This window comes from Amblyomma americanum, chromosome 6 (genome assembly GCF_052857255.1).
Source record: "Amblyomma americanum isolate KBUSLIRL-KWMA chromosome 6, ASM5285725v1, whole genome shotgun sequence".
Taxonomy (NCBI): Eukaryota; Metazoa; Arthropoda; class Arachnida; order Ixodida; family Ixodidae; genus Amblyomma; species Amblyomma americanum.
The window spans coordinates 86908897-86930557 of NC_135502.1; the positions used below are offsets into that span (position 1 = coordinate 86908897).

The 21661-nt window shown below is 47.7% G+C and overlaps 2 protein-coding genes and 1 pseudogene across 4 annotated transcripts; 2 read left to right on the forward strand and 1 right to left on the reverse strand.

The window, feature by feature from the left end:
- Nucleotides 1-2159: 2159 nt before the first annotated feature.
- Nucleotides 2160-8843, forward strand: LOC144093811 (cholinesterase-like). The gene is made up of 3 exons (XM_077627519.1): nt 2160-2312; nt 3128-4651; nt 8037-8843. The coding sequence occupies exons 2-3, from the start codon at nt 3159-3161 to the stop codon at nt 8167-8169; spliced, it is 1626 nt and encodes a 541-aa protein (XP_077483645.1). The 5' UTR covers nt 2160-2312; nt 3128-3158; the 3' UTR covers nt 8170-8843.
- A 615-nt stretch (nt 8844-9458) lies between these two features.
- Nucleotides 9459-21608, reverse strand: LOC144093810 (uncharacterized). 3 transcript variants are annotated; one of them, XM_077627518.1, is made up of 4 exons: nt 21433-21608; nt 14736-14944; nt 12599-12618; nt 9459-11411 (listed from the first exon to the last, which is right to left on the reverse strand). In XM_077627518.1, exons 2-4 carry the CDS (start codon nt 14904-14906, stop codon nt 9662-9664), a joined length of 1941 nt encoding a protein of 646 aa, XP_077483644.1. In that variant the 5' UTR covers nt 14907-14944; nt 21433-21608; the 3' UTR covers nt 9459-9661. The 3 variants fall into 3 exon arrangements, with proteins under 3 accessions (XP_077483644.1, XP_077483643.1, XP_077483642.1); XM_077627517.1 differs by having other exon boundaries at nt 9459-11483; XM_077627516.1 differs by having other exon boundaries at nt 9459-11525.
- Nucleotides 16081-16967, forward strand: LOC144094387 (uncharacterized; annotated as a pseudogene).
- Nucleotides 21609-21661: the final 53 nt, after the last annotated feature.

The window sequence follows — 21661 nt, forward strand, 5'->3', positions numbered from 1 at the left end:
CTAGGCGTGCTCTTCGTCATGCAGTGGACTTTACCTTCGTAATGACGATGACGCTGCTTTGGCTTTAGTATCACAGGCGCGTTGCGCTCGGTTTCAGTGTAGCGTACAGGCTTTATCTCAAGTTCACGCTTCGTAATAGCGGTTCAATAATACTAGGGCATTTTGGAGATGAAACAATTATGTTAGGCATTTTTGTTAGCAAGCCCGACTGGAACATTAATAACCACATAAGTGGGTTTTATACCCCTGCACAGTTTAACAATATCTTTTATAAAGGAATAAAATCATCTTACATGAGTGATCGCAATTCTGTGCCTGCAGTCGTTACAAGGATGGTTTCTCAAGCAACCGAACGGATAACTGAGAGGTCACGAAGGTTTGCTTGGTTACGACTCATGCCAATTGTTATGAACGTTTACCACGGCGAGTACCACGCTGTCCCTGAACGACGATGCGAAGTGCAAGCACTCTTGGCAATTTCCACGCAGCCTAGGCTGCTTCCAAACCGCACGCTCATGTCGTTGTCTTGTGGTGAGTTCTGCAACGAGGATCACGTCCATTCTCAGAGAATTTTGTCTCTCTATACACGCTTCTTTGAGAAATCGGATTTGTCTTCGAAGCCGCTTTACGCTTCAGTTTAGATTGCACTCCCACAATGAGTGTTCTATGTTAGTATCTATTCGTCATCGAGGACGGTCTTATTTCGCATAATTGTGCGACCAGGCGTACATGGTATACGATCTTAAAGATGCAACGTCAAAGTACATTACGCTAACTGCCAGCGCGCAAGGTATTAAAATATGCAAAGCATGAACGCGGCTTATCTGGAGCTTGGGTGAAAAAGACAAAACTTACGCACCGGGCGTGCACCCTCGGAAAAGTCAAAGGAAAGAAGACATTGAGGCCATTGTGCGCGCTTTTACTGAATAAATTTTGTACATGAGATGGGGGGGGGGGGGGGGGGAAGCAACTATAGCTACAGATGTCAAGGTATGTAAAGGGTAGTTACAATTTCGGGTTTTACAAAACAAGATAATGCCGCAGAACTTGCGCATAAAGCAATTCAACGATAAATTGTGCTAAGGTGTCGTTAGTGGAACAGGTATCGAATTCTAGGTAAAATGTCTAATTGTTTTCAAAATAATCTGGGCTAAATAATGCAGACACAAATTTTGAATTCCCGCACAGAATCATTTTTAAGCCGCCACGGTGGCTGAGTGGTTATGGCACTCGGCTGCCGGCCCGAAAGACGCGGGTTCGATCCCGGTGGCGGTGGTCGAATTTCGATGGAGGCGAAATTCTAGAGGCCCGTGTGCTGTGCGATGTCAGTGCACGTAAAATAACCCCAGGTGGTCGAAATTTCCGGAGCCCTTCGCTACGGCGTCCCTCATAGCCTGAGTTGCTTTGGGACGTTGAACCCCCATAAGCCAAACAGAATACTTTTTTTTGTTTTTCTTATCTTAGGGGGAATACGAGGCATCTTGAATTGTTTGACACCTACCCACAAGCCGAAGATATGCCAGTCCTACATATGGTTCAATCGTCAGAGCCACGTGATGTTCCTCTTTTTTTAACAGCCAGACAAGATTCCAATGATACTGTCGTCCTTCACAGACTTCACAATGCTTTAAAATACATCGTACTGATGCAACACACTCGACTAGATATATAACCTGCATGATGGAAGCGTTTTCCCTGTTTTTTTTTTTATGTGTTTCAATCCCATTTTAGAGTTGCGCTTTAATTTGTTAAAATTAATTTTCTTCGAAGTGAGGTGTTTATTACAGCTGCACATAAAAGAACAAAGTAGACTAGACCCAAAAGAAACATATGTTGCAAAATTTAGCCGTCTTCGTCAGGCGTCCGCTTAATTACTCCAAAAACAGAGCCAGATGTCACTAAACATAGTTGGAACATCGCCATTGCATCACCGTTTACTTACGTCGCGATAACGTGTTCTCTGTGCCCTGCACGTTAATCGCAGCGCATATTTCCTGCAGCGCATTGATTTGAGCACACACGTGTTTGACAGTGCTGCTTGCCTGTCCAATGCAGTCTGAATGGCTGAATTCACACTTATCGGGCAAGCCAATGAGAATTGACATGCGTACACACGTCAGTGGGATAAATGTGTCCGCTGTGTCTGTCCTGGAAATCGGTCGCTTCAGGTTACTATCAGCAGGGGTATCAGTGTTTGTGCCGCGTGTAGCCGACCTGATGGCTTTGTGCCCGGGCTTCGAGCGATAAAGACATTGTTCCCGGGGAAGTGGTTGTTTCGAGGGCTCACTCACTTCGACGAGCTCCTACGCTGGGTAAGCTTCCATTTCAACCTTCCGCTAGTGGCGCGGCGTCGGGCTCAGTGTACGCGCTAAATACAGAACCAGACGCGGTCGCTGCAGCTCTCCCTTGTAAAGTAACGTGAGGTGCTGCGAAATTATGCATCGACACAGCGGTGCTTAACAAATAGTCGAGGCCCCGACATTCGGCAAATGAACAAACGCTAAGCCGGTCGAACTGAACTGAATCAAATCGGATAATGCAAAAATGAACCTAATGTGGTATACGCTATGCTCTCTTTCGACGCTTGAACGAACATTTCGTTAATTAGCAACAGTAGTTACACAGTCTCTATTAAATCAATGAGTGTACCTCTGTAAGTAGAGTACAAATCTGTGCGAGTTGTTGGTGACTCAAGTTCACGTGTGCAGAAAAACGCGGATAAGAGGCAGATACGTGAATCGTCACCAAATCTCCCAGTTTTCCGTTCTTCCTGCAACACGTGTTGCATACGTCTCTGCCTCTTGCACGTGTTTTTCGCACTGCGTGAACATGAATCTGCACACCCTGAGTGCATGTATGTAGCCGGGAACGTTTGATATGCATGACAATTGACGAAGAAAGTGCGAGGAGTTACTGGGCGAAAGTTATACTGCGAATATTTTCATGAGGGAGGGTTGCATATAATTTGTAACTAAATTTACTATTGCAGATGCGAAAGCTCACTCGCTTATATCAGGCAAGCGTGTCTCAATACATAAATCTAAAGACGTTGTTTTTGTGTACTATCAAGACGTAACTTATTAATCCTACCATATATAACCGCGTCCCCTGTGACGTCTTATTGCAGCCCCGCCAAAGGAAGCGCTGGCGTTTTAACAATGGGCATCACCGCTATCGCCGGCGCGATACTTCTGGTTAGCGTTGCCCACGCATCGACGGCTCCCGTGGTAAGGACACAAAGTGGAGATGTGGAGGGCATCCAGCTCAACGTCTACGGCGAAAAGGTTAACGCGTTTCTAGGAATCCCCTACGCAGCGCCGCCAACGGGAGAACTGCGGTTTCGGAAGCCGTTGCCGAAGGCTCCCTGGTCTCGCGTACGCTTGGCGAAGACCTTCGGCAATCGCTGCATTCAAGAACTCGCTTTGGAAACAACGCCCGACCTTTACGTCGGTCGGCCGGGTGCGAGTGAAGACTGCCTGCGCATCAACGTCTGGTCCCCCGTGAGCGACAACAGCACCAAGCCAGTCCTGGTGTGGATCCACGGCGGCAACTTCAAGACAGGCTCCTCGGACAACCCGGCATTCGACGGTTCTGTCCTTGCCGCCACGCAGAACGTGGTCGTCGTTTCGTTCAACTACCGACTCGGCTTCTTGGGATTCTTGAACGCCGTCCACAACAACGCGTCCGGAAACGCGGGACTCTTCGACCAGGTGCTCGCTCTGTCCTGGGTGCAGTCGAACATCGCCCCCTTCAACGGAAATGCGTCTTTAGTGACTCTCTTCGGCGAAGGCGCTGGCGCCGTGGCTATTCGGCTCCACATGATATCGCCACTGACCAGAGGTCTTTTCCGCCGGGTTATCATGCAAGGCGGGGCTGCTCACAAAGCGAAAGCAGTGGAAAGCACGGGCAGAAGCCTTCTGAAGGCAGACGCCCTGGCCGTAGAAGTAGGCTGCTCCAAGGGAAGCCATTCCATCGTCTCACACCCGAACGATGTTGTCGATTGCCTCAAGAGCCGGTCAACGCTTGAAATACTTCTGGCGCAAGTGGAACTGCGACACCATGGCATCGAGCCTGCCCTGCCCACGCATGGCACCGAGTTTCTTCCGCACAGTCCTGACCTCATTCACGACTTGAGAGGATTCACGAACGCGGAGGTCCTCATGGGCCACAACCGCGAAGAAGGAAGGAAGTTGGTGTCGAGTGTCTTCGAGGGCCGCTTCGAAGAGCTCAAGCAGGCGAACAACATGACCAGGGAGGACGCCGAGGTGGCGCTCCACATTCTGCTAAGCGCTAAAGGATATCGGCGTCCCGTCGCCTCCGAAGTGGTCCAGCACTGTCTCAAGCACGCCGTGGCGTTTGACCCGAGGACCCTGGCAGAGCTGGTGGAAAACTGCGCCGCCGACGTTGCCACCGGATGCACTACGCTGGCGTTCGCCCGCAAGCTGGCGAATGCCGGGCTTTCCGTTCATTACTACGTGATCGACTATGCTGCGGATGAAGCGGAGGGTTATTTCCACACCAGCGTCGACCACGCGGCAGAGACGGCCTTGGCGTTCGGACTTCCCATGAGGTACCCGGGCAAGTTTGAGGAGTCGGATCGATCCTTCAGCAAGACGATCATGAATGCATGGGCTACGTTTGCTAAACGAGGGTAAGTATACGTGCATGTATGCCCAATCAAACGGTGGGAGTTAGGCTGGGGACTACGGCTTGTACAGAGTATTTTTCTAGACGCGCTGTCACACCGTGACCTTTAGTGAGTTTCACCGTAATTACTAATATTTCCTTTAATAATGTTAAAGGTATACCATTTAGTACTGTAATCAACACTCCTTTCAAACTAGACAATGCATGCCGATTGCGCTAACATATATGGCGAGTGGTACTCACGCAAAGAACTCTCTCGCGTCCTCTAAATATTGGACGCTGCGGGGCAGTGCGGTGCGAACCTGCGCTTCTAGACTTAGCCTGGGCTTCAGAGCCCAGCGCTTTTTGTTGAACAAGATTGCGACCAAAAAAAGAAAAGAAAGAGGCTTCAACCCACTTTCACTTCCTGGCCACAAATAAGGACCTCTTATAATTTAATTGGCAAGTCTTTTTTGTCGAATCTGTGCAATGTCCTCAGAGTCATGCGTCAGCAATACTAAACCATGACACATTAATCGCTTGGGGTTACTACTGAGCCGCTCAGATAAAGCACCGTGTCAAAGAGTTCGTTTTTAAATATTGTCATGAACAAACGCAGTGTACTCAGTGATATCGCAAGCTGTTCCAGTTCCCGATCCGAGGCTAAAATTGAAACAAGTATCTGTTAACTAATAACGCTTGAAATTTTTACGAAATGCAAGGCTTGCTACAAGATTTAAAATTAGTTGTAGTTAAGCCTCCGCTCAGATTTAAATTTCGATTTCGCTTGGTCTAGAGGCGCTCAGTGAATGGTGGACAATTATTATCATTATTACTATTATTATTTAAAGATACTGTAGGCCTGAAATAGGCTCTTACTAATGTGGGCAAAAATTATGGGGAACATGCGCACTGCAGTAAAATGGGTCATTACAGGCAGGATTAAACCATAAAAATACGAAGAAAACGCACCTGCTATCAACGGACATGCACAAGGCGATTCATAATTCATCCGTTGCATCAAAAACACAAGGAAGGAAAGCCACGTAGGGATACAATAAAATGAACACGTTAGTCGAAAACCCCTGAAAAAAAAAATTTCAGCATCGTAGCAATTTTTTATATCTAGTTTTTCAAAAAATTCTACGTTTTTCGGGGAGATATTAAGGGGGGTATCGTCCATGAATTCGCAAGGCAGAGTGTTGCACACTTCTATGGCTAGAGGAAAAAAAATTGAATTTGTATGCGCCGCATCGGGCTTGAGTCGGCCTGATGCATGTTTCATGATTTTAACTCCTTGAACGAAGAAAAGGGGCCTTAATATACTCATGAATTCTGATTAGGTCGTTATAAAGCAGAAAATAAATGTCATGAAAGCGACGCTTCGGTGACATGCAAGTGTAGCGATACGCGCTTGCAACTTCTCTACGAGCCTGAGCACGTACATAAGTTACACTGTTACGACATGAGTACATAGAAAAATTAAGGAGAGTGCATTATTTTGAATTTTTTTTAATTTCTTGTCGAGGTATAACTAGTGAGAATTGCAAACGATGCTGCCGTACTCAAGGATGGGTTTATGAGAGTGTTATAGGCTGTTAGCTTTACATGAGAAGCAACTGCTGACAGTTTTCGGTGAATAAATACAGGTACAAGTTGTTTGAATGTTTTTGCACACTTGTTAGTTATATAAAGGTCGCAGCTTAGTTTATGAGTAAATGTGGTCCCTAATTATTTGACCGTATCTACCATCATTATGTTAGAGCCTGGTAATACTATGAAAAATCAAGAGGCACCTTTTTATGTCTAATTCTGATGCAAGAAGTTTTGTTGACAACAATTTCCATTTCCCATGATTCGCACCATCTGACAATGTTATACAGAGAATAGTTTTGCTTAGTTGTCCCATGTGCGTTCTGAAATAAACAGCCTGCAGTCTTCACCGAAGAGCCTTACTGACACTCCAGCCTCAGTGCAGGTATGAATATCATTAATATATATATAAGGAAGAGAATCACTTTCACCGTTTTCGCACCGTTTATTTCTACGTATTGCGTACGACCTGTAAAATAAGAGGCTATCCATTTTACTGCTTTAGACTTAATGTCAATTACCCGGAGTTTGTCTATTAATTTAGAATGTATGGCATGATCAAATGCTTTTCTAAATTAATCAGTTGGGAGTCTCCTTGAAGTTGGCAATCGACAACATGAGCAAAATCGCCCTGTAGCTGGATAACTGTAGACAGTCCTTTTATGATGCCGTGTTGTCAGCTATATATGAAGTTTTTTTAATACAATGTGATGGATTTTTTATGCTCCATTAGCTTCAAGCAGCTAGTTAATATACATGTCTCGCAGCTTAGTTTATGAGTAAATGTGGCCCCTAATTATTTGACCGTATCTACCATCATTATGTTAGAGCCTGGTAATATCTATGAAAAATCAAGAGGCACCTTTTTATGTCTAATTCTGATGCATGAAGTTTTGTTGACAATAATTTCCATTTCCCATGATTCGCACCATCTGACAATGTTATACAGAGAATAGTTTTGCTTAGTTGTCCCATGTGCGTTCTGAAATAAACAGCCTGCAGTCTTCACCGAAGAGCCTTACTGACACTCCAGCCTCAGTGCAGGTATGAATATCATTAATATATATAAGGAAGAGAATCACTTTCACCGTTTTCGCACCGTTTATTTCTACGTATTGCGTACGACCTGTAAAATAAGAGGCTATCCATTTTACTGCTTTAGACTTAATGCCAATTACCCGGAGTTTGTCTATTAATTTAGAATGTATGGCATGATCAAATGCTTTTCTAAATTAATCAGTTGGGAGTCTCCTTGAAGTTGGCAATCGACAACATGAGCAAAATCGCCCTGTAGCTGGATAACTGTAGACAGTCCTTTTATGATGCCGTGTTGTCAGCTATATATGAAGTTTTTTTAATACAATGTGATGGATTTTTTATGCTCCATTAGCTTCAAGCAGCTAGTTAATATACATGTCTACACAGAGTCCTCTGCCGTCCTTGTGAACCGGAATCACTTTTGCACATAGCCAGTCGGAAGGCAGGGCACCTGTTTCAGGGGAAAGTGGGAAAATTTCGGAAAAAAAAACGAGACCAATTGCTGCGCGTACCGCTTAATAAATATTGTAAATGCGTAAAGCGGTATTATTGTAAATTTTGTAATGTCTGAGAGCAGTAACTTTACAACAAAAAAAAAGACAAGCAGTCTGCAAACAATTATAAAGACAGGGGCAGGTTTTCCCCGCATCAGCTGAAGAATGCATTTTCAGAACATCGAGAAATAAGCAGAAATATACGTAATTTCATTGTCCAAGAGCAGTCTAAATACGTTCCAGCAAGTTCATTCACTCGGTATTATTTTGCTTCCCTCCTTTCAGAACGCCTCTCGCGTTCGAGGGAACCTTATGGCCTCGGTTCACCGAAGCTCGGCCGATGTACCTGGACATCAACGAGGCCTCGGCGCATTTGAGAGAAGCTGACAACTCACTCTGCAGCCTCCTTAAGAAATAACTGTTCACATAGTGACCGAGCGAAAAGACACGTTTTTTTTATATATACCAGTGATTTCATTTTTTTTTTACTTTACAACATTGTTTCGGACCTCTGTGATCAGTCATTTACCGAACATGGAAACCGTGAACATCCACAAAGTACCGAAGTGATGGAAGACAACAGTATCCTTGCTTTCTCCACATTTTCTACAGAAACAAAGAGCTGACCTGCACCATTGTCTCAATTTTGGTACATCGCAATTCTATAATATTCGTTCAATCGTTATCAGCATGACCTGCAAAGCAATTAGGTTATTGTGTGGGCTAGTTGGTGTTTCATAAAGAATTGCCGCGCAACACCGAAAAAAAAAACGATAACAGAGAGAGAAGTTGACACACAAGCGCTGACTTCCAACTGACTTTTATTAGATGAGACTAGTTTATGCTGCTTACAAAAAACAACCTAGAAAGGACTTTACGTGGTGCATCATCTTGAGGAATCTGTGGATTGTGGAACCTGCCGAGACATTCAGGCTGCATGATAACTGTGACAGTGCTCCTTCCGCCACCCTGACAAATGCAGAGTTGTGTTTCTTTACGAGGTGATGCACCATTCAACGTCCTTTCCTAGTTGTTTTTTGTAAGGAGTGCATAACTGGTTGTCTCATCTAATAAAAGTCAGTTGGAAGTGAGTGCCCCCTTGTGTGTCAACTTTCCTCTGTTCTCGTTTTTTTTTTCTGTGTTTCGCTGCGATTCTTCATGCTGCAAAGCAACGCCGACTGTCAACACTTTACAGAAGTTGAATGTGCCGCGATACACACTGCAACGTTTCGACTGGTGGCTATATAAATGCATAACTCAACGCCACCGCAGGGCTCCCACATTTTCGTGACGGAGGCTCGGACCACGTCCTCCACTCAGTCATACTGAGTGAGAGTGTTTCATATCCTGACTGGCCGCCGCCGCCTGCGCACTGATCGTTCTCGATAACGAAATAGAGACGGCAGCCAAGCCGCAAGCTAGTAGAAACGAACTTAGGAATGAGCAGTACGTATACTCTGTGCGCAGCGTACGTCAAAATTACGCCTCATCTGAACCGACTTACCTCCTGAATGTCTCAATGATCCACACCCGATCACCCGATCTAAGAGCAGACGACGGTTGGTAGTGTTTTTTTTTGTTGTTGTTGAATAGGCCACTTTCGAAAAAAGCACTAGGACCAATGCTCAACCGCACATGGAGAATATGTTGGAAACCTGTGTTACCATGCGGTGTGCTGCAAAATAAACCCGTCGGGACTCTTTTGGCTAGACGCATTAACATATAATACGCTTATTGTCCCTACACTCGAAACAACAATTTGGAGTCAACTAGTGATATACAATTTGTTAGCGTAAGGAACGAGACATGGAACGAGCACAATTTGTTCTCACTACCTGGACAGTGCGCAGCGCAAGCAGGTTTAACGAGCAGAGATGGCGACGTTAGCACAGACGGGTCACAGTTCATAGCTAGTGAGCGTGTTTTTTTTCACTGCACACCTTGCACGTTCGGCTGTCATGGCCGCATTTGCAGAGCGACGAACCGCGCTGATCGTCTTCTTCCCTGTCTCTGTTCGGCGTTCGGCTCTTGCCGGTAGACTTGGTCGGGCTCGCCGTGCCGGACTTGGTGGGTGACTGCACGCTCGAAGTTGACGTATTTGTGGTGGATGAGGACGTCGCGCACTCTTCTTCCTCCTGCTCGTGCGGCATGATGTCAAGTAGGATTATGTTGGTCGTAACAGCGCCCTGAGGAACACCGGGATCCTGATAAACAGGGCCTCCTACCATGTTCACATTGCTTATCGGAAGCATGGTACGGCTGCTACAACACACGACCAAGCCGGCCTGCTTGTCGGCAAGCGCTTGCACCATGGCGCCTTCGTACGCCTGCTCCTGGTATCCGGCTTGCCCGAAACGCTGCCCGTACTGCTGCTGTCCGTATCCTTGTGGCGGAAGTTCCGGTTGGTAGGCCATGCGAGCTCCGGCGTTGAGAAAGGCGTTGTTTGAAGGATACCTAATGTACTCCCGGACCGTCGGAGCCTTGCAGTCCTTACAAGTGGTTATCTTGTGCCGACTATAGCACGACTTGCATACCAAGTAGGTCTTGCGTAAGCGGCACCTGTCACAGTGAATGTCCACTTGCATGAAACCAGGCTTGGCATCAGCCTTCCTGTTTTTCGTAGAGCTGCTGGCGGTGCTGCTGGTGCTGCTGGTGCTGCTGCTGGTATCCTTGACACGCTTCTTACTGCTACTGCTACTGCCTTTGCTTGCTTTATCCTTCGTACTGCTGCTCTTGCTGGACTTCTTGTCTCTGCTGCTACCAGTGGTGCTGCTTGTCCTGTTCCCTGTCGCCTTCGTGGTGGAGCTCTTAGTCTTGGAGGTAGTGCAAGACGACGTGGTCGTGGACTTCTGATCGTGCCCGCACATGCACTGGAAGACGATCGACTCGACCTTTTTAGGCTCGGCGCCGTAGCGCTGGACGACCTGCACCTGCTGAATCTGTGGCGGCTGGCTCTGCGGTGGCTGAAACTGTGGAGACTGCATCTGCGGAGGTTGGTTGTACATATCTGCACGGAAAGGCTGAGCTCTGGGCTGTGCATCGTACCGGGCCACTGGCGCCAGTGCCTCGTAACTTGCCGCTTGCATCATGCCGTACGTCCGCCCGTAAGCAGAAATTTGTTGCTGCTGGTACTGCTCGTAACGGTTAACAGGCTGAGGCGGCTGGAGGGCCGCACCCTGGGGCATCGGGTAGTTTTGTCCGTACGGAGGCTGGTAGGGTTCCATGGCGTAAGGAGACATGCCGTCTAAACCCTGCTCGGCCGATACCCCTTGGTCTTCGACCAGCTTGCCCCTGGGACTGACACGCATGCCTCCGGGCAGGTCGACATCCATGTTGTAAGTGTACTGACGCTTTGTGACCGTCTCGGTGGCAACGACCTGCATGCCCAGCTTGTCGCTGGGCAGCCCAGTTCCTGTCGCCGCTATGGGCTTCCGGATCACCTCAACTTCGTACATTGGGCAGTCACAGGGCTCCTTTTCACGCTCGTGGCGCTTATGAGCCTTGTGGCGTTTGTGTTTATCGCTGTCGGATTTCTGCGTGGTCGTCTCTGGGGGCGATGCGGCTTCTTCGTTCTCGTCGCCCTTGACGCTGCCCTTGTCGCTTCTCCTGGACCCTTGGGACGCTTTCCTGGCCACCTCTCCCGCGACCGGCTCGTTAGCTCTGCGAATGATGTCGCCGGTGGAGACTTGTTTTCGGGAGCAGGAACTGGCACCCCCGGCCTCAATAGTGGCACTGTAATTCCGAGTTCTCATCGTCGTATTGCTCGTAGCTACCCTGGACAACGATATGCAGAGTGCACAAAAAGCAGGTTTCCTCACAAAAGATGCACTTACAGTATTTACGCGAGTTCACTACTTCTTATATTTATATTTATTGAGTGCCCGAACACAAACGGCACGAAGGAGGTGCGCATAAAGTTAAAGCGTAATGATATTCAAAACTACTTTCTTTCTGAAATACGGTCGTCCTGGAACGGAGAGGGGGAATCACAAAGTGCACAAATTGTCATAATGCGCTATTTGTTCTGTTCTTTCGCGGTACAGACATGAACCAGACCAACCAAGATATAGGCCAAAGTTTTACAGTCCCAATCCATTTATCATGTTTTATGCTTAAGGAGTGCACAGAAATTAACTGAGTTTCTTCCTGTTAATCTGCGAATCGAAGTAGCTCAGGGGACACAGTATTAAAGCATATATTTATGTAATACGCCGGCTTGTGCCGCATGTATCCATAAAGATCTAAAGTTTCGCAAAGCAAATCTTCTATTCAAATACCAAGATAGCCCTTCCTATACTAGTGGATCATCAGTGCAGTCCAGTCCAGATTGACAACTCATACAACTCAACGAAGCGGGAAATGGCCCTCAAGGTGGGCCCTTCATTCAATGGCGTCGTCCTGGTGTCATGACGTCTTAGTAAACCGCTTTGCATCTGCTGGTGTGGTGTCGCGTGTGGCTGACAGCGTAAAGCTGTTGACCGGACGTCATGGCAGTAGGTCGAGGCCGTTGGACAGGCCCTACCTTGAGGGTGATTTGCCGCTACGTTCTTGAGTTGTAGCTGACCGATCGCGGGCGAGAGCCCCGGTGAGGATGAAGGTGCTTTGCTTTTTTGGTTAACTTGCAGCAAAATCTTTTATTAGCCGAAGATACCCCACCGGAGAAAGTGAATGACTCCAGTTAACATTTTCTACGGCTCTTCCCTTTAACTCCCGTTCATGAGCTATGATTTTCAGATAAACTTATTGCTTGTTTGACTCAACGGGTGTTGCTTCAGATTTTTTATTCATGATTTGTTTTAAAACACGTTCTTGTGAGCTGGTTGAGTCTTGCTTAAAGAAATGCTTACCCGCTTTGTCCTTCCAAGCCCTAGAAATCACGGAAATACAGGACATCAGTCGCGCTGACACTACAACTGGAATGTTAAATGCACGTTAAAACTTGGTCCGAATCAAAGCACCAAAACCAAGCATTTATTGAGCAATATATTTCAAACCCAGCTCAAACAGTGGTGCTCGCCGAGCACATGTTAGCCTTGACGGAGCTCTGCATTCTGCTCAAGGGGGTTAAACCGTATACGTGGCATCTCCATTGACACTTGAGCGACAGGTGGCGGCACGGAACCCCTCTTGATCACGCCACGAGGTCGCGTGCGGTGACATCACCGTTGCGCGCGCATGCGCGTGCCAGCACGTGGAAACTGACTCTTGACATAAAGTCCCTAGATGCTGACATGAAGTCCTCTCCTCGCTCGGTGTATAGGCCCCTGTGCCATGGGCCGCGCAGACGCGCGCACTAAAACATACCTACATCAAAGCATAAGGGACCGACTCGGAGAGCAAAAAACCAAGGGAGCGGACACTTCATGAGCGCTTGACTTGTGAGGACTGGCCACACGACGTCACGGGCTCTCCTGAGTTTTTTTTTTTCTTCGTGGCCCCTGCTCCACTGCAACACGTCAGTATCAGCGGATGCTGCGTTTGCAATGTACCTCCTGCGTTGTGCTCAGTTTCGGTTTCTGCTGGAAAAAGCACCGCACCTTCTAGAGTTGCAGGGTCAAGAAAACGATTTTTTTCGCCATTTCGTAAGCCTGACACTGCATCGTATCGTCCGTGGCTTCGAACTCGCAATTGGCTGTAACCAACAGACGTTTTAGTCTAAATGCTATTTAGTAAGGTTTAGTTAACTAGCCAGCTGATCACCGTGATTTTTAAAATAAGTGACGTCCGCCGATGCTGAGAGGCTGTTCCGAAAAGACTTTTTCTATTTCGACCGCCCTGTTTTTATGATTTTTTTAAGTGGTCACTCAAACACCGGGCTCGTTCTTCAAAAATGGTGTGTTAATTTCTTCACTGTTAAAAGAAGAAAGAAATTACGGGGGGCACATAAGACTTTTAGCGTGCTCTAAATGCTAAAACATTGCTATTTTTGTTGTAATTTCTTTTTTATTTCCTATTCATTTTAAATTCTTTTTCTCCTCTTTTTTAATGACACACCTACCCATTAGCATACAGCCTTAAGGAGAACGCATATACTAGATTCACCTTCGTTCGCAAAAAAGCTACGCGGTTTTCTGGCCTACGGGTAGCGTGCTCACCTCGCAGTCTGAAAGTCCTGGGTTCTATGCCCTGCACCTTCGGAAGAAAATTAATTTTCTTTGATAACGCGGTGGCATCATCAGGAATTTTTGGAACCACTGCTGCTGGTCAACGCCGACTCCGTGTTTCGTTGCGATGAACCACATAATGCTTTCGCGTCAATAAAGGAAAGCGTCCTTGCCGATATGTATCGGCGGTGTCGTTGCTAACAGCTGTTATTTTCACCCGCGGAAACCAGAATTTGTACACGTCCACATACAGACGAATCCGGCAAAGCCCCAAAGAAAATCTAGTTCAGCTATATTTGTAAAAAATATCGGGCAGTGCTTTTTTCTTCGACAGGAAGAAAAGTAAATGCCGCTGCAGCCCAGCCACTGTGTGCAGAATGTTTTGGTACAATGCCGTTTTGGTAACACCTCGAGTATCAAAAATGATCAAAAATTTGCAGAAAAATGTTGGCAATGCGATACCGGTTATGACGTCACTTTTGGTCTGGTGATGTCACTTTTGTCAAGGCAATGGGTCATGGAGGAAGGAAAGAAAACAGGAGAGGCGGTTACGTCGTATTGTTTGAAGCCGGCTCTCCCCTGCTGCCCCCCCCCCCCTTCTGGCCGTTGTCTCAGTGCGCTTGCACATGCGCAGCAGACATACAAGCAGACGACGCCGCTGCGCCCAGCGTTGCTATTGGCTGCACTGTCGGCCAAAGACTTCCAGTAGTGTTCGCGAAAACACAAGCCTTCCGACGCACTTTTTGGCGTGCAGCTCAGATAACGAGGGCCTCTCCTGAGTTTTTCTTCCTCCAAGTAATGGGCGAATTTTACGACTGACCACGTGTTTTGGCCCCACGGGGCTAAATGAATGAAAGAGAGGGCGGAAGGGTGACATCACCGGCGGCGCGGCCGAGAACTCCGGCGCCAGCTCGCCCTCGGAAGGCGGCATGTTCTGCAAGTGCTGCGGCTGGTGGTGCGCGTCCTTGCTGGGGCGCTTGGGCTGCGGCGAGGCCGGCTTCGCCTTCGGAAGCTCGGCTGTGTCGTCGTCGCAGTTGCAAAGCCACGCCATGCCGGTCCTGCCGCAGACTCAAGAGCGTCGACACGCTCCTGCGAAGTCAAGTACCCAGCGCGCAGATATAGTATGAACGCAATGGCTTTCAGTTTCGAATTCGAAAAATAAACTATCCTTCGTGTCACTGTGATTTGCTATCAAATAAAAATGGAAGTGCAGGATACTAGAATCAAGTGGTTAGATAGGCTGAAGCATGTCATTCACCCTTCTTGCAAAAATTGACCGCACAAAAGTACTTTAAATAGATTTGCTTAAATTCCGTTATACCTTTTAAATTGCGTCAGATTACATAGCCGGGGCGCTTGGACCGCTCAGCACATTGAACACATCGCGGGCTATCATCTCCAGACGGCGTTGGGAAGTAATGAGAGCGGGATAAGGGGGATAGGAGAAAGCGAGCAGAGAGTCTCCGAAGAAAGCTCATTAAGACTACTGGATCACTGGGGTGGCAGTTCCGTGAAGCACGGCTGCACAGAATCCAGAGAAAGGAAGAGAGAGTATGCTATCCTACACGCCCAGTATGCTACCCTACACGTGGGAAGGGGAACAGAGGGAGAGATAGAAAGGGAAGAGAGCGAAGAGAGATCACTTTTCCACGTGTCCGTTGGCCATTACTTGCAGGGTACACAGGGCACACACTGATAGTTCACACCCTTGCACACTGTCCTGAATCCGTAATTTCGAATAAAGCGGTGTTGTGGGCTGGCATCAAACTCTCCGGGAACAAGCTCATGCTGATTGGCAGTGACATCCAGATTAGTTGCTTGGTGTACAGTATCTATCGTGGGAGAAAAGGCGGTCACACGTTCTTATAATAGCAAGGATCGAATAGCTAATTGAATATGGTGTTGGTAGGAGTTTGCAGTGTTATGTGATCGCATTATGAGCGACTGAAGTGTAGTATCACGTGATTAACATGTAACAGACAGTGTCCCGGGACGATCGAATGCTGAGGGGGCGTTTCTCTCTTTCAAAAAGGCGCGCGAGCAGATCGCTCGTGGTTAGTCTTCTACTGTACGGCCCAGCATGCCGAATAAACATGCTGCTTAATCGCTCTGTCTCCGCTTCGCCCACCGCGACTACAACGTAACTGGCGACGAGGATGGGATGCTGCCTGACTGCGTAAAACTCATCGCAGAGTTCGCCAAGGCTGCTCCTGCAAGGCATAGGGATGGCAACGCTTGGAAGGTTAGACCAGTCCGCCGAGGACGGGGACGAGTATACTTCGGGTCCTACGTGGAAAGGCTCGAGCACTTCCTGAAGGCTTCTGAGGTGAGCGAAGATCTCAAGGCCTCGATGTTTATGACGACCATAGGCAATAAAGTTTACAAGACGCTCAAGACTTTGCTAGAGCCTAGAAATCCAGAGGACAAGACTTATGCGGAACTGGTAGATGTGCTGCGGAGTCATTTCACACCGAAGCCCGTGGTCATCGCAGAACGATTCAACTTTAATCTGCGGTGCCAGCAAGAGGGCGGGTCCATAGCAACTTATGCAGTGGAGTTGAGGCGATTGGCAGCCTCGCACGAATTTGGGGAATTCCTCGACGAGGCTCTTCGAGACGCCTTTGTAGTGGGCTTCTGCGACAGCAAAACGCAAGACGACTTTCTGAAAAGAAGCAAGTTGACGTTTCCGGATGCCTGCGACATCGCGAACAGCATCGAGTTAGCGCGAAAGGAAAGTCTGGAATTTCAACCAACAGGGGTACTAAGTACAGTCAACGCTGTGAGTCATAAGCCAGTTGTACAGCAGCGTGCAACTTCATCCGGTGCAGGGATGACAACGGATCGAGTGTCGGAATCGTCGGATTGTTTCCGGTGTGGCTCAGCGCGCGAAGCGTCGAACTGCGATTTTCGAAAGTACAGCTGACATGCCTGGAAGCGTTACGGACACTTGGCAAAAATGTGCAAGTTCAAGAATAGAGACTCTGCTAATGCGGTAGCTGAGAAGGAGGAGGATGTGATCAAGCTTTGTTGTTCAATATCTATTCTTGTGAAGGGTGCCCGGGGCGTTATGAAGTCTGCCTTAAGGTATAGCCAAGAAGAACAATGCGAATAGGCACGGGTGCATCTGCCTCCGTTGTGCCAGAAACGATGCAGGAAATTCTGGACCAGTCTACCTAAAGAGCCCCTTGCGATATAAAGCTGAGGACGTACGGTGGTTCGCCGCAAACAGTCATGGGGAAGTTAACCGTTCCAGTCGAACATAATGGTCAGTACAAGCAGCTGCTGCCCATTGTTGTTAAAACCCACAACAATAGCTACGCTGCGTTACTAGGACGCGACTGGCCGGAGGCTCTTAAGCTAGTTTGGTGAAGTGTGTACGGTGTATGTTTAGACAAAGTTGCAGCGCTACTTGAGGAGTACGCTAGAGCGTTCGAGCACACTCTGGGGCTGATGAAAAGCAGTCCAGTCAGGCTGGTGTTGAAGGAGGGGAGCACCCCCATATTTTTCTAGACGCGAAAGGTGCCATTTTCTTTGGGGGAAACCGTGTCCCTTGAACTGAAGTCTCTCGCAAACAGGGGGTGTGTTTTAGTCCCTGTAGAGAAAAGCGGCTGGGCGACGCCCTTAGTAGTTGTGCCTAATACCAACAACAAGGTCAGAGTGTGGGGTGACCTCAAGGTTACATTGAATCCGTGCCTGCGAACTGACTATAATCCTCTTCCCATGAAGGAAGATTTGTTCGCAAAGTTCTCAAGATGCAAGTATTTAGCAGTGCTTGATTTGTCTACGGCGTATCAGCAGCTTGAACTGCGTCCAGAGGCAAAATCAATGGTGGTGGTCAATATGCAGATAAGGCTATTGAAGAAACACGAGCTTACCCTATCGCATCACAAGTGCGCCTGCTGTTTTCCGGTCTATCACGGATGATGTGCTAAAAGGGTTTGAACGTGCAAGCTGCTACTTGGATGATGTACTTATCGCTGGTTCGATATCTGACGAATGCATTCATAGAGTTGAAAGGGTGTTGGCACGGTTTCTGGAGAGAGGCATACGATTGCAAAAGGAAAAGTGCAAGTTCATTCAGACGTCTGTTCCTTACCTAGGCCACTCTCTTGACGACAAGGGCATACGGCCGTCGGATGAAAAGATGAAAGCGATGAAAGAGGCACCAAGATCAAAGGAGGCGGCACAGTTGCGAGCTTACTTTGGGCTTGATTAACTTCTACGGGAAGTTTGTGTCGAACATGTGACCTAAGCTAAAGCCTTTGTACAATGTTCTCAACAAAGAAAAGAGATGTCAGTGGTCACAGGCAGCTGAGCAAGCATTTTAGGAAAGCAAGAGCTGGTTAACACAAAGCAAGTGCTGACTTACTTTGATAAAAAAAAGTCGTGCGACGCGTCAAAATACGGCGTAGGAGCCATTCTTGTGAATAAAAGTGGAAGTGACGGAAGGCTAATTCCCTATGCTTCCAGAGAATTAAGTAACGCAGAGAAGGTTATGCTCACATTGAAAAAGAGGCCCTTGCTGTAATTTTTGGGCTGAAAAAGTTCCGCAAATATCTGTTTGGACCCCGCTTTGAGATGTATTCAGACTGTCAGCCATTGGTAGGCTTGCTCGCTCATAGTAATCCATACCAGTGGTGACAACGCTGCAGGATTCACTGCTCGAAGCGTATGATTATCACTGTATTTACCGCAAAGGTCGATATTTTGGAAACTGTGAAGGTTTTCATGGTTACCGCTAGCAAATCACAATGAGGCCACCGCTGTGGCTCAGTAGTTACAGTGCTCGGCTGCTGACCCGAAAGGCGCGGGTTCGATACCCGCCGCAGCGGTCGAATTTCGATGTAGGTGAAATTCTAGAGGCCCGTGTACTGTGCAATGTCAGAGCACGTTGAAGAACCCCAGGTGGTCGAAATTTCCGGAGCCTTTCACTACGGCTTCCCCCATATAGCCTGAGTCGCTTTGGGACGTTAAACCCCCATAAATCATAAACCAAATCACAATGATGTCTCGGATTGTGCACGTTTCTTTTCAGTTGTTGAAGAAGTGCCGTTGCCTGCTGCCGAGATTCAGAAATGCACTTGAACTGACAGTGTATTTTTGAAAGTGTTGTTGTACACGATGAGTGGTTGGGTTGAGCTGTCTGTTGATCAGCAGCGTGTTACATGAGGAAATCGCGTGATTATACCTCGTGGGTTGCGCGAACAGGGGTTGCATCTTTTGAATGAAGGACACCCCGGGATGACGCGCATGAAAATGGTCGCCCGTAGCTTTGTGTGGTGGCTTCAGCTCTGCTCACGGAGGACATTGAGCGGATTGTTAAAAGTTGCGTACGTGTCAGTTAACGCAAAATGCTTCGCTACGTATTCACTGCTAACTTGCGGTTGGCCTACTCGCAGATGGCAAAGATTACATCTTGACTCTGCTTTTACGGATAGCCAGTGGCTCTTTGTCCTAGTGGATGCGCATTCCAAGTGGATGAAGTGTTCGTCATGCCTTCAACCGCTACCGAAAAGACCATCGAAAAGCTGCGGAGTGTCTTTGCGTCGTACGGACTTCTGGAAGAAGTTATTACGGACAACGGCCCAGAGTTTTGTGCCCAGAATTTCGCAGACTTTCTCTGCAAGAATGGGGTGCGGCATACCAGGACGCCACCCTATACCACACCGCATCAAATGGAAGTGCAGAGCGGTATGTACACACTGTTAAGTGGGACCTTCTATGGCAGGTTCTCGACGAGAGAAGAACAAGGATCAACAAAATCTTGCAACATCGGGTTGACCAGTTTCTTTTCACGTAACGACACACATCGACCGCAACCAACCACGGGGCTAAAACCCGCGGAATTTTTTCTGTCCTGAAACCGCGCACACGCATGAGCTTTCTCCAGCCGAACTTGGAAGAGCGTATTGGAGACAGGTTCTTCCAGATGAACGAGAAAGCTAAGGAGAGAGCGCGGTCATGGAGATCGTTCGAGCAAGGCGACTATGTGCTCGGGCAAGGACTACGTCCAGGGGTGGCAAAGTGGTTGCGGGGTGTCGTAAAGCACCCGTGCAGTGCATGCATCCACCTACAGTGTTAGAGTAGGGCAGCAACAGAGGTTCGTGCATGCCGACAACCTACGTCCGTGTTCCCTTAAATGTGTCGAAGCCGTGCCGACTGCGTATCCTCGTTCTGAGTCCAGTTCAATGTCAGATCCTGTACCGGAAGGGTCATCTGCTGCGAACCCTTCTTTGGCTACGTCGGAGTCACAAGATTCCTCAGCACCACAGCCTGTGCACCCCGACCAAGCGCCTACGTTGCCCAGAATGAACGCCAGTTCACTCGCAAGGTCCATGCTGCTATCACCACCGCTCCGGGAGCCTGCGTCACCTCCGAACACGCCACCTCTTCGGCGCAGTGCTCGTTCTCGGAAGCCTCCTGATCTTTATTTATGGCCCACAGAGCTTGTGTAAAGGGGAAGGGAATGTAGTGTCATGTGATCGCATTGTGAACGACTGGAACGTAGTGTCACGTTATCGACATGTTATCGACTGTTGCGTGAGGCTATGCAATGCTGAGGGGGCGCTGTTCTCTTGTAAAAAGGCGAGCGAGCAGATCGCTCGTGATTAGTCTTCTCCTGTACTGCCCAGCATGCCGAATAAACATGCTGCTTAGTCGCTCAGCCTCCGCTCCACCCACCGCGACTACAACACGAGTAAGACACTTTAGTAGGAGATGCCTTTCACTGCCAGAAAATCCACTTGCTTAAAAATACTCTGCAGGAAGTTATAAATACGTTTGTATAGCGCCCACAAATTGTTATTTATTATTTTAGAATAAATAGAATAAAGCATCAATTAGTGGTTCATAAGCAACATTAAAGAGGGAGTTTTCAATAAAAGAGGCAGGGAAGGAAAAACACAATACGACAAATCAAAGAGGTCGGCACAAAAGCACTCGAGCTTTGGGATACATATGGAAAATATTTCCGCCACATGGTAGTAGAAAATACGCTTGAAAATAACTCTATCTTATATCGCTAAGTGAGAAATTCGCATGATCCCAGCTTTTTTTTTTACGTTAATTTACTTAGCGCAGGTCAGATCATAAGTTCCATCATTTCTGTCTACAATTTCTCCAAGTCCAAGTGTCTACTGCTTTCTTTAGCGCATACGTCTGTTTCAAGCTGAAAACTGAAAAGTGCTGTTTTTTTATGGCAAGCTTTTTACCACATAGGTTTGCATGTAACAATGTTCCGTATCACCACCTACTATTGCAAAGTACAGGGACACTACATGCTGGACGTGAGTCGTGATAGGTCAATAGACATCCGCTATGTTTGGGTCATTACGCGCTCATCTTGAAACAGATCGTAACTGGGCCACACAAAGCTCGCTTGAAACATCAAGGTCCACATAACTGTCAATGCTTGAGAACTATTACAAATGCATCTCGCGCACTTCCTAATCACTGCTATCATCAGAGCAGTAGCGGCATACCTAGCTCTCAGGAACAATATAATGATGCAACTCATGTTACTGCTGCATATTTAATGATGGTGCGGAATTGACCCACGCCGTTACTGTACCGCTCACCTTGACTTCAAAGTAGGACCTGGCACGCACCCGAGATAAGTCAATTGCGCGAGCTGCCGGGTGGCAGCACACCCATCACTTGGAAATTTTGGCGGCCTACTTGGCCCGACGGTCGGGCATAGGTCGGTGGCTGGAACAGCCGTCTCGGCTCCCGCGAGAAAGCACTTTTGCTTCTTCTTTGCCTAGAAACAAGTGCCACTCTCTTAAGAAAATATTTATGCGAATCAAA